Source organism: Boleophthalmus pectinirostris, unplaced genomic scaffold (assembly GCF_026225935.1).
Source record: "Boleophthalmus pectinirostris isolate CB_2022bp ecotype Guang Dong unplaced genomic scaffold, ASM2622593v1 HiC_scaffold_23, whole genome shotgun sequence".
Taxonomy (NCBI): Eukaryota; Metazoa; Chordata; class Actinopteri; order Gobiiformes; family Gobiidae; genus Boleophthalmus; species Boleophthalmus pectinirostris.
Genome location: NW_026571207.1, coordinates 13,487,039 through 13,499,964, shown reverse-complemented (window position 1 = coordinate 13,499,964; position 12,926 = coordinate 13,487,039). Strand labels below are relative to the sequence as shown.

At 38.4% G+C, this 12,926-nt stretch overlaps 1 protein-coding gene across 1 annotated transcript in view; it reads right to left on the bottom strand.

Annotated features, from left to right (window-relative positions):
* Positions 1-12,926, bottom strand: part of spata5 (spermatogenesis associated 5) — a 167,483-nt gene that overhangs the window by 149,025 nt on the left and 5,532 nt on the right. The window contains exons 9-10 of the mRNA XM_020917598.2: positions 11,814-11,915; positions 11,341-11,494 (exon numbers count right to left, since the gene is read on the bottom strand). Of these exons, the coding sequence (XP_020773257.2) occupies positions 11,341-11,494; positions 11,814-11,915 (256 nt within the window). The remainder of the gene's footprint in view (positions 1-11,340; positions 11,495-11,813; positions 11,916-12,926) is intronic.

Sequence of the window (12,926 nt, the reverse complement as noted above, 5' to 3'; positions counted from 1 at the left end):
TGTTTATTTACGCTAACATAATATGTTGAACTTTGTGGCAGTTTTTGTTTCATGTGAATAGACTCAGTAATTACAGGGATATAAACTATAAATAAACCAGACCAACAAATCTTCAATCTGACAGTTAAACAGAAATCCCACCATACAATTCTGACCTGCCCTCCAGCTCAGTATTAAACTATAGGGATGTTGTAGGGACATGCAAACTCAAACTGAAGCACCAAAAAACACCAGGGGGTGTATTTCTTACCTTGTTGCACCTATCAGCCAATGACAGAATAGTACCTTAATCCATCAACCAATCACCTCTCAAGTACCAACTGAGCTACTGCTGTTTATAGTCACGCTTTCTTTAGACAATGTGATTTTCAAATCAAATTCAAATTATAATACTTTCTTTTACGTTTGCATGTGATCTTATATCTGTGTAAACCCTCAGTCATACATGTATGTTCCATAGTGGTCCTTGAGCATAAACTAGTCTATGTGATCTTAAACTTGTTCTTACACAACTCATTCTAAAGCTCTTCAGGAAAGGTTCATTTATGTCTAGTGAATGTGACTTTTTTAGTACTGAGTAGTCGTTTTTTTGAGTTTTAGTATCAATTAGCATCTGATTTTTGATACTTTTGACAACCCTACAGGTGATATTACAAAATGATATATAAAAGTGACAGGTAATATTTAAAATGAAAGTCTAACATTTGTGTATTTGGTTTAGTCCATTATTCCACAATCTCTAAACGAAATCCTGAACTAATGCGATGACATCTCAAGGAGGATTAAAGAATTACACGGTAGGGCTATTGAACGATGAGTCACCAATAATGCAGTTAGCAGGAGTGTCCGATAGCAGATGGACAAATAATTTTTAAACCTCTACAGTAAATCTGGATATGTGGCGGGTCATAGGGAGCAGGGGGGAGACAGCTCTGTACTTTTTAGATACCATGGGGACAGTGGAAACTTGGTTCAACGATGCAACTTACACGATTCGCTTTAGGGATTCGGTCTCTCATGACTATTCTTGGCAAGCAGAGAGAGCACATTTGGTTTAGCTACGAAAACATCCGATGGGAAGGGGCGGAAGGAGGGAAGAAGGGAAAAAAAAAAAAAAAAAGAGGCAACACAACAAATATTTAATGCGAACCTTATGTGGGCCCATTCTAGTTCTCAGTTCGTAAGGGATTTGGAGTTGGGAGAAACTGTGGGCCTCTTAAAGGGCCTATATTGCACAATTTTTTATCTATGTTATAGTTTTTTTTCCTCGCAAAACATACCAGTACAGGGAGTTGTGTTTTGCTTCATTCACACAAGTTTAATATAAAAACCTACCATATTAAGGCTGAAAATGTTCCTCCTAGTGATGTCACTGAGTGGTAATACAGGACATGCTCCACTTTATATTTAAACTCCATATTTTCACTAGAAACATTTTAATAGTTTTCAGCCCTTGAATTACCAAACTGATTGTTTTAGCCTCATTGAAACTGCAACACACCAAAAGATATTTTAAACTTTCTGCGGCAATCTCAACTGAACAAAAGGTAAAACTATATACTGTATTTTCGGACTATAAATTGCACTTTTTTTCATGGTTTGGGTGGTCCTGCAACTTCTACTCCGGTGCGACCTTTATGTTAAGTCCTGTGTACTCCTGTAACACTGTCACTTCACACTCTACTGCACATGTCAGCTGCAGAAGAAAGAGCTACTGTCCTGTTTGGTATCATGGTGCTGAGTTTGATGACAGCTTCACAGAAGAGGAAGTGGCGCTACATTTACCACTAGAGGTCGCGAAGTTGCTTAGAAGTGACACAGAGGACAAAGAATTCAATGGATTTAGTGATTTGGAGTGAGAAGGAGAGTTTGGTAAACTTGTTCTGTTGTTTATGCTATAATTATCTGAATAACTGTTAAGATGTTACGTTAACAGCTTGTTGTTCTCTATTCTGTTGTTATTAATATAACTTGCCTTTCAAGATGAAATGTCTGTTCCTGGTCTCTGATTTTATAAAATAATTTCCCCACAAAGTGCAACTTATAGTCTGGTGCAACTTATATGTTTTTTTCTTCTTCATTACAAATTTTTTGGTGCGACTTATAGTCCAAAAAATACAGTATATATATTTAAGGGCAACTTGTAGTCATCAGTAAATCAATTTAATTGAGGCTAAAAATAGTTGTTACCTTTAAAACTACCACTTGTTGAAATCACAAGGTGGAACAGAGCATTTGGGGATGCAGAGTAATAATGCAGAATTACTCAAACGTGTGAATGAAACACAACACTCCAAAAACACAAAGCACAAAACTCCAGGTATGTTTTTGAGGACATAACACCATTTCAACATGACTAAAATCTCACACAAGTCAATTTTGCATAATATAGGACATTTAAATGTACAAGACTGAACATTTGTAACACATCAACACTGGAGCCTGCAGTGGAGAGGAGAGCAAGTGATTTGTGGTTTTTAACAGGGATGGTCCTAATTAACTAAGTCCAAAACAGAACTTCCTCCAAATCAGTGCCTCCTCTTCAGGGGTCATCCGCATTGACCCCAGTGGTAAATGGGCCGCTTCTTTGGGGACTGAATGCACAAATGCTGCAGAGAGCGTGTTATATAAGAGTGTCCTGAATCCATCACAGGTGATTAGGGGATGTCAGAACTAATATCAATCCACCAATGTAATGTACATTTACCTAGCTGGTCTGGATCACTATACCATGGTGATTTCTGAAAACCAGCATGTTAAGTAAATAAGTAAATGTTAAAGGCACTGATTTTTACAGTCTTAAAAAATGTGAAAAACAGAATCAGTTCATTTTAAATTGTTGGCAGTGGTCCAAAGTTAATCCTCACTAACCTTTCGCTTTCTGAGCATCCTAGTTATTCACCGCAATGAGTTTATAAGTGCTTTTCACAATTTTAGGAGGACAAAGCAGTAATGCCAACAACAACTAGCATGCTAACCGTGCACTTCCTGATTATGGAACAATAAAAACATTTTACAGTTGTGGACAGTACACAGCTGACTTTTTACCTATTTTATACCTAAAATATCTGTATAGGGGGGAACACAGGACAAGTACAGGGAGTTAAAGATTCATTTTGTTATGATGAATGGTACCATTTAAATTACATGTGTATAGAAATACCATAATTGAATTTATCGCTGAAATATGAATCAAATTTGGTTGGTTTTCCATTCTGTGGCATGTATTATGACAATACAAATATGCTTGATTTCAGTGCTATGTAAAAGCTTTGACTTTAAACCAATTTTGCTATTAAAATTATGACACTCCAGAAGTTAAGCAGCTTAAAACTTCCTACTGCTAGGAGACCATTTGCTTTGGTGACAACAAACATCAGAGCCAAAAACAGCTAAAATACAAGTGCGAACAACTGTACGCAAATCAAACGACAACGTCAATCCTCATGTCATCCCAAAACTTTGAGCTAACAGATACAAGCTCCTATTATAAACACATTCTTGATCGGGCCCAACAAAAGTCCCATTCATTCCACTCCAGGTCATATTTGAGCCACGCATCCATGCTAGCTTTAGGGAAGAAGAAGAAAGGATGTGCCGGGAGGTTAAAAAGTTCCATGAGGACTTCAAGAGGGAACGGCTTCACAGAGGGCCATTGTCAAAACCAACGTATCTTCTCCTTCCTATGCTCCCAAGGTGTGTCAAAGTCTCATTCTAGCACGTCATTCCAAAATACCACCATGGGAACGCTGTTATCCAATTATGTAGGTGTCGCGGAACTTCTAAACAGTTTCTGCTTCTTAGCGCATGTCCTCAGATGAATTGTGAAATACTTTGTGCATTACAAGATCGCCGAGGAGGGCTTGATTACTAGCGGGGGCTTCCGGAGCGCTCCTTGCACCTGTATTTACAATAGCTCAAACATCTGTTCTTAGCAATAATACGTGCACTTGCGAAAAACACACACATGCTTTGGAGGAGTGAGGTATACAGTGTGTCAATGGCTGCGCGAGGTATAAGAGCTAGGGGTTAAGGAGTCCAAACAGCCCATTTCCGGATTTTATAAACAAGAGGGGCTCAAATAAACCTTGCATGCTGATCTGCGGATATTATTTACGTGGCCCGTTCAGAAATTCCACGGGTGTCTTTAAAAGGACAGGGCGGTTGAGAAAAGCGCTTTATAAGGGAAAGAGTGAGGCTGTAAACATGGCAGGCATTTAGCGCTGTTTGGCCCATTTGGTGTCCGTCGGCAGAATTTATGTCAAACACTAAAACTGGACTCGTGTTACTGCTGATGTATATACAGTATTCATTTCCGGATGGAGAGCTGTGGAAGAAAGATGGCTTTGGTGTATTTGGGTTAGAGGGATTAGTGCAAAATGTATGGCGTAGGTTGTCCAACATGTTTAAGGGAATAAATGAAGCAAAACAAACAGAGTGCCAGATGAAAACAAAAGTGATCGTATAAAAAAGACGTATTAGACTATTAAAGAAACACATATAATATACAGTGTTACAGCTAGATTAGCCAAGAGCACTATTAAGCAATTAGCTAATTTATTTGCATTTACTTAACTGCAGGATTAATCTCAAAGTGAAATACCACTTTAATGGTCACATTAAGATTTCGAAATCTGTAATTATTGAACCAATGATGTTCATTATGTCTTCTTATATACTTTAACTTCTTGAGTTATTTTTAAAGACAATGCAGTAAAGTGTATTTACCTTGTTGACATGTTTTGTGTGTGATTACGTGTTCCTCCTTTCACACACCTGGGACACCCTCTTCCAGAGAACACAGGGGCGACGGGAGGCGTGGTCAGTCTGAGCGACCTGCCAGGTCCATCAGTCTGACCACACCTACAGGAAGTAACGACAGCTGATATACAACACGTCACTACCAACACCGGTGACAGTTCTGAAGATGGCTTGCAGCAGCAGCCGAAACATGTCAACAATGTAAATACACTTTACTGCATTGTCTTTAAAGAAAACCCAAGATGTTAATGTAATTATTGAAATCGCATAATGTCCTATAGGTCAGGTTTAATCACTCAGGCTCCACACATCTGCACAGTCAGTCCAGATTGTTAATATATTTTATGGACTGGGCCATACACAAGTTTGTATACCTGTTATTTTTGCACTAAAGGAACCCTGTATCTCTTCCCAGACTGCAGGAGCTCATACTGTGTGTTGAGCATAGGAGTGGGATCCCTAATGTTCTTCAGAGCCTGTCTCATGACTGTTCAAAGATGATCTGAGTGGACACCCCCATGATGTTGTTACCAGCCAGTTTTACCAATCTAACCATCTGTCATAAGTGCATGCTAGTAGTCTCTCCATAACCTAACTCCAAAGTACATTTCAGTTTAATGCAGGTAAAATCTGGAACATTCTTCCTAAAGATGTGAGACAGGCCTCTGCTCTGTCAATGCTCAGGCTCTCTTCATTTTAAGGTATTTAATCTTTTGTGAAGAACTTTGAATGACATTTGTGTGAATTGTGCTACCATATTTTTTGGACTATAAGTCGCTCCGGAGTATAAGTCGCACCAGCCAAATAATGCGTAATGAAGAAAAAAAAAACATATATAAGTTGCACCGGACTATAAGTTGCACTTTTTGGGGGAAATTATTTTTTTTTAAACAGAGACCAGGACTCGACATTTCATCTTGAAAGGCAAGTTATACTAATAGCAATGGAATAGAGAACAACAGGCTGTTAACGTAACATATTAACAAAATTAACTTCGGCATAAACAAGAGAACATAACAAGTTTACCTCTCTTTAACGCTCTATCTCACTCCAAATCACTAAATCTATTGAATTCTTAATCCTCGGTGTCACTTCTGAACAACTCCACAACTTCTGGAGGTAAAAGGAGAGCTGCCTCTTCTGCGTAGCTGTCGTCAGGCTCAGCACCAGTTCCAGTTAAAATTATTCCGGCCTTTCCAAATCCCGACAGCATGTTGTCAGTTGTCACTGAAATTTGTGTCGATCCATCCAATGACTTCCAGGAAAGTTGCATAGTGTACCCGCCCGGTTGCCGTAAAGCTGTGTTCTCCATCCCTGCATTCCGCCAGTCCCTCACAAGTTTCTTGCTCATGCCAAACTTTCTTTCTGCTGCTTGATTACCTTTTCGGCTGAATATTTCACTACTTGCAGCAGGACAGCCGCTTTTTCTGCAGGAGACATGCAGAGTAGAGCTCCAAGTGACAGTGGTACAGGAGTAATAGGAGCAGCAGATACTGGCACACAAGCCTAGAGCGCCCTCTCGCGGTTGTCAGTGTGAATATTTTAATATATGAGTCGCACCGGAGTATAAGTCGCAGACCACCTAAACCATGAAAAAAGTGTGACTTATTGTCCAAAAAATATGATAAATAAATGCCTTGAAAAACAAACTACCAGTTAGTTAGCAGTTTAAATTTCAGTCTTCTCCCAAATATTGAAAACTCCTAGGCAATCAACCGTAATGCTTGAAAAATCACTATTATACATTATTTCACATCCCAATTTGCAATGCCTACAATACAGAGCAAAAAATGGGGAAATTATCTATTCTATACAAACAAATGCAATTAGAGAGGTATGTACAAAACAAGTCAAAAGGGTCCTGTCATGTCAATCAAACAATTACAAACATTCATTGACTCTAATTTGGTCCATTTTCTTTTCAAATTGACTAGATGCTAAAAATCACGTCTACCTATTTCCTGTAAAGTACCAGTCCAGCCCAAAAGCTTTCAGCCCGGAGCTCATGTTTATTATTGCACTTAATCAATTTTTACTGGCCTTTTTGTTGCAGCGGGCTTCCCCTTGTTTGGAGAGGCTTGTAAACAGTGGCTCCGGATGTGGCACAGGCTAAACAGGCGCACACAAAAACACACAAGCACACACAAACGCACACACAAACGAGTGCGTGCAAGCACACACACACACTGACACTGTTTATATTGTGGAAATGAGTCATCTGGATCAGTTATACAGCTACAAGACGACAGAGAGACGCCCGGACACTTCCAGGCTCCAGGGAACATGTGATGATGACAAAATGGTAAAATGTAAAAACTTCAATGTAACAACTATGCAAGTGTAAAAAAGGCTGTTATTATGAAATTAAATGATAATCTATAACAGTAACTAATGAATACATAATTAGTACAATAATATCATGTTTATATATATATATATATATATATATATATATATATATATATATATATATATATATATATATATATATATATATATATATATATATTTATATTTTTTTTTTTTTTTTTTTTTTTTTTTATAAAAACATCAGCTTTGCTAATTGATACATTTATACACTTTTAAAATGTACATGTTTCAAGTTCAGTCATGACATTTATCTAACATTGCCAGTTACAGATAGGAAGAAGTCTAGTTCTTGATTTGAATGTGAGAGCCTGGAGTGTGGGCAATTACATGTTTTAAAACGTAACCCTGCAACTTTGACATTTGCCCACCAGAGGGCACTACACTGAGAACAATAACTGAGTTGAATGTAATGCAATCTAGTGACACTTCAGAAAAGGGATGAATTGTTATGTTATTTGTGTTATAGCAAATTCAGTGCTAACTTTTTGAACTGGAATAATGAAGTTAACAAGACATACAACCCTAATACACTCAGTTCATTCAATATTACGGATTCAACACTGACCAGTAAGGTTTGTATTCATTCTTTTGAAATTATAGCATTATGTTGACCCTTGATCTAGAGCTGTAACAATAATCCTAACTGAATCGAACTGCAATTTGACTGGACACAACTAGCAAATCACAAAGACATAATTTTAACTACAAACAATAAAATGTCCCACTAATCCAGTAGTTTAGATCTGTACAAATCTATTCTGAAATGTGATTCGTATAAGTTTGTGAGTTCATGTTTCAGTCTTTTAGGCAATTCTTCTGTTCATGTTTAAGATGTGAACTTTGAACAGAATCCCATTATTAAAATATAAATCACAAATCTAGTCTGAAAAATAATTCAGCTATACCTTGCTCCAGTAATTATGTCCTAGTATATGTTATGAGTGAAATGCCACAGTGCACATCAGCAGCTGTACAGAGCCAATAGTTCTGGAGGAGTTCACCTGACCCTCGCGTGCTGCTGCTGTTGTGATGCTGTCTCTACATCTGTATGTCTCAGGAAGCCGTGTGTCTGCAGTATATCGGCCCGGTGGCTCATTGTTACCCGAGCGCCACGAGGAAACAACTGTGGTCCCCAAACAGCTTTGTTCCTCTTAATAAAAGAGGAGGAAAAAACACATTCTGATCATGTGTGCATTGTGCAGGGCCTGCTCTGTGTATTTATACAGGCTTCTATGCAACGTGGACATCCAGGTAAACAAAATGGGGTTTGTACAGATGTTAGGGTTATGAAATTAATGGGATTTTAATAATATAAATTCAGCCATTTCTATTGAGAGGTGTAAATGCAATTAATTCAAACTTTGGTGGTATTAGTATTATTATTAGAGTTAGTTAAATGAGACAGATTATAAGACTTTCTTGTCTATGCTGAATGAATTATGACTGAAAGAAACATTGTCTTGATAAAAATAAATAAATAGTACAACTGAAATTAGTGATTGATCCATACAGTTGAAAAAAACAACGCAATTCTGCTGTATGGCACCTCTGACCACCACTAATCACTCATGCACACACCACTTTCATACTAGGGAATGTGGGTGAAGTGTCCTGCCAACTACAGAACTTGATCCAAGCTGGAATCAATCCTCCAACCACCGCTTACAGCACATATCTTGGACATACAAGACAGGTTTAAATGGCAGGTTTCCAAAAACGGCCAAACAAACCAGATGAAATCCAAGCTGATGTTCACAGCCAAGTTCTTCATTTTAAGTAAGACTTTTTATCACCTCTTTTATGTCCACACATTGCACAAACATGCATGCAGTGAGGTTGTTATCCTGATGTTGCAAAGCCCATGAGCGACTGGAAACTTTGAATCAGTCTATTCTCCTGTGGTATCCTTGTGCAGCCCGTGTTTGCTCAGTGATTTGGCTCGGGCAGATTTTCGGGGGGAACGAGGCAGGGTCCGGCGGGGTTGTGGAGGTTGTTGTCTCCCCGTGGGACGACACGAGGGTTCTCAGAAAACAGCAGCAGTCACGTCTATCCCTGTGCGGGACACTAAATCACACGGCTCTCCTCTGCGCTTCCGTACGGCTCCCTCCACCACTGGAAATGCAATCCGCCACACACAGCCCAGCGCCCGGACCACCCAGGAGGCCAGAGGGTCACCCAAAAACAAACTGCTAATCACATCCAGAGGTGCAGGAGAGGCGACTACCTCAGGAGTTTTATCAGGACTAATTATTGTTTTCAAAGTTGAGCTGAATGTTGGGGCAAACATAGCTGAGATTTATGTTTAATACCTAGATTCAATTGACAGTGCACAAATTTGTAACGCAAATTGGCATTATTAAGTACTGTTGTCACAATACAAAAATGTAAAGTTGCTACCAATATAATGGAATATGTTTAGAATTTTAAACTTATAATTTTGAATAGAAACAGGACTTTCTTATGCTACTATATGGTATTATACAAGTTCTAATGAAGATCTTTTCTGATCATCGACTGTTCAGAAAAGTCACTATTTTGTCCCATTTGTGTTATTTTTTGTTATTTTTTTAATACTGATACTCGCTCAATTGAGTCTCAACTTTCAATACCAACTTTAGCATTGAATTTCGATACTTTTGACAATTGTAGCTAGAAGAGGTCAGAGATATTGAAATCATCAATCATTGAAAGGTATACAAAATTTCAATTATAACGTATCATCTAAAATTGCCACAATGCTGCAACAATATTTAAAGATGCACTATGTAACTTCATGCTGAGGGTATGCTATCTGCTTGTCTCAATATGGACATTACTATTGCTTTGTATTTTACAGTATTTCATTATTAATTGATTATATTATCTCCGTGAAGTCAGGCAGGTGATGACACATGACCAAATTACAGGTCAGATTTATGAAGACACAAGCCTGGCCAGTGTGTAAGAATGCATGTTTTCAAGATAATTAAATCCTATAATAAAATCAATGCAAAATAGATATGTTTAATGTTACACTGTGGAACATTCCAGGCAAAGGAATAGCATCTTCATGGAGAGAGGCAGGTACCAAGACTCTCAACCAGAAAAGATACATAATGTAATGTAACTTAGGCCTGTCCCAACAACACATTCTGAAGCACGGTATATCGCAACAGACAAATATTGTGATAAATGATAATACTGAAACTACTCTGCAACATTTTAGAAACTGCTTTGTTTGTATAATGTGCAATAGAAATAAAGTGGATTTGGATTTGGACATTATGCCACTGACACAAAGAAGAATAATCCCAATAAATCAATTAAATACAGCACAACTGAAGGCCTGCTTTCATACACTGAATGATAAGTTGATATAGTAATTATTGTGACAGACCTAGTGTACCTTTAATACAAAAGAAACAATAACTGCAGATTTCACCATTTACCAATTCAAGTTACGAATTTGGTTTAATTGAGACTAATCTTACAAAACTATTCTGCAGGCATCAATACTATTAAGTACAATTATGGCTGCGTAACCTTTTCTCATCCCTCACTTGAGTTCACATCAACAAGCTGCACACACGCGATGCATCTCCATGTGTGGGGAGTGGGTCAGGGGTAAAGGGGGCAGAGGAATTTCACAACAAGTGGTGGTTTGAGTGGTTTCTGCAGCTAGCACACAAACCTCACTTCCTCCAGGACAACCAACAAAGAGTGGTAGACCAGGGCTGTTCAAAGGAAGGAGGGATGTGTCACTGTGTCCAAAGAAATGGCTCTGGTCACATTGATACTTTAGAAGAGAGATCTAATATTGTGGTTTGAATACTACTACTATTACTACAAAGTGGCAATGCTGACGTTATGTGCATCAACAGGTCATGTTTCCTTTTATGCAGACAATTTGTTTGGGAGAAATGTCACTGACATTGGAGATGGGTCATTTGGAAGGACTGCCAAAAGTATCAAAAATCAAATACTAGGTACTCATTTGAGCAGGCATCGATACTAAAAGTCACATTCACAGGACAGAAATGAACCTGAATAGCTTTAAAATGAGCTTTATCAGAACAAGTATGAGACTAACACAGACTTGTATACACCCATGGACCACTATGGAACCTACCTGGATGAGTGAGGCATTACACAAATATAAGATATAAGTTAAGGTGCCATCTCCAAATGAAGCCAGTGGTGTATAGTGTTGTGTACTGTGTAAATACATACCAGCTTCCTTACAGACAGCTGCCAGGTCTGCTCCCACATATCCATGAGCACTCTCTGCCAGTCGGGTCAGATCCTCCACTGAGGCGCTGTGAGGAACCATGTGCAACAACTTCTGCAAAATGTCTGCTCTCTCCACCGCACTAGGGACACCCACCTGACCAGGGCATCAGAGTTAAAGACTACACATCCACTATCCTCTAAATTTCATACTAACTATTCATTTGCTCGCGTAACTAACTGAATTTGTATACTTCAGGTGTTCATTTGATTGCATATATTGGACACTACGTTTCTCATGGCACTACATGTTTGACTATCCTTGTTTGATTCCAGGTTTAATATCCATTTGTACATGAATTAGCTATAAATTTGTCTAAGTAGAGTCTTCTATCGAACCTGGTATAACAATCATGCTGTTATAATAAAATTTAATAAAAAATTAAAAAAGAGAGAATCACCACTTTAGTACACACCTCCAATTCTTTGTCAAACCGCCCTGGTCGACGAAGAGCAGGGTCAAGGGCATGGGGTCGATTTGTGGCTCCGAGAACCAACAGCTGACCTGAGTGTCCCTCCTAAAGCACAGAAAAAATGCAAAGTTACAAAATTATAATAATAGGAAATATGTATAGTTTTTCTACAATCATTTGTTATAGCATGTATATACCAATGTGGTAACTCAATTGGTAGAGACATTTTCATTCTAGCATACTGTTATTAGAGCCGGGTAGATCATTGAAATATAATACCATGAATGTTGTTTTGAAGATGAACATATGTTTAAACTTCCAAGTAGGCTCTAGTGGTATTCCTTCACTTTTGTGGGTACATTTTACAGTCATTTTACATTTGTCTTATGCTTAAAAAAAACCTCAACTCAAAGTTTTTAAAGAATAATGTCCTCTGGATATAATTAAATGGTAAATGGTCACATTTTATATAGCGCTTTTCCACCTTCAAGGAACCACTCATTCACAGACACACATTCATACACCAGTGTACACAGACAATGAGGGCGAGGGTTAAGTGTCTTGCTCAAGGAAACAACAACATTCATTTGTAGGAGCTGAAATCATACCACCAATCTGTGGGTCAGTCTGATCTGACTGCTCTGCCGACAATGTCTATGTTGAGAGCGGGATTCGAACTGCCAACCTTCAGATCAGTAAACAAACATCCCAACAACTGAACTACCATCGTGCCTAGTTATCGGGAATCTCTCCCATCTGTACTGTCACTCTGCCTTGAAGCAAAACTACAAATGTGAATAAGATGTTGTGGTAGTAGTACTGTAAAGCTCTTGAATTTAGAACCCGATGCATTTTTTCAATAACACACATGTGACATTGGGCACCTTGAAAGCCTCTCTCTGTAATGTTTGTCAGTGCTGCCCTGGTCTTCTGTGCAGTGACATGACTACAGAAGTATTCTCTCTCTCTAGTCTATAATTACAGAGGAAGTGGGCTCTTATGGGCTCTGGCAAAGCAAACACCAGAATGACAGCTGAAATCTGCAACCTCATCACGGATGCTATGAAATTCAACACAGTGCCTCAAAGCTGGAACAAAGTGCTAATTACAGTTGTT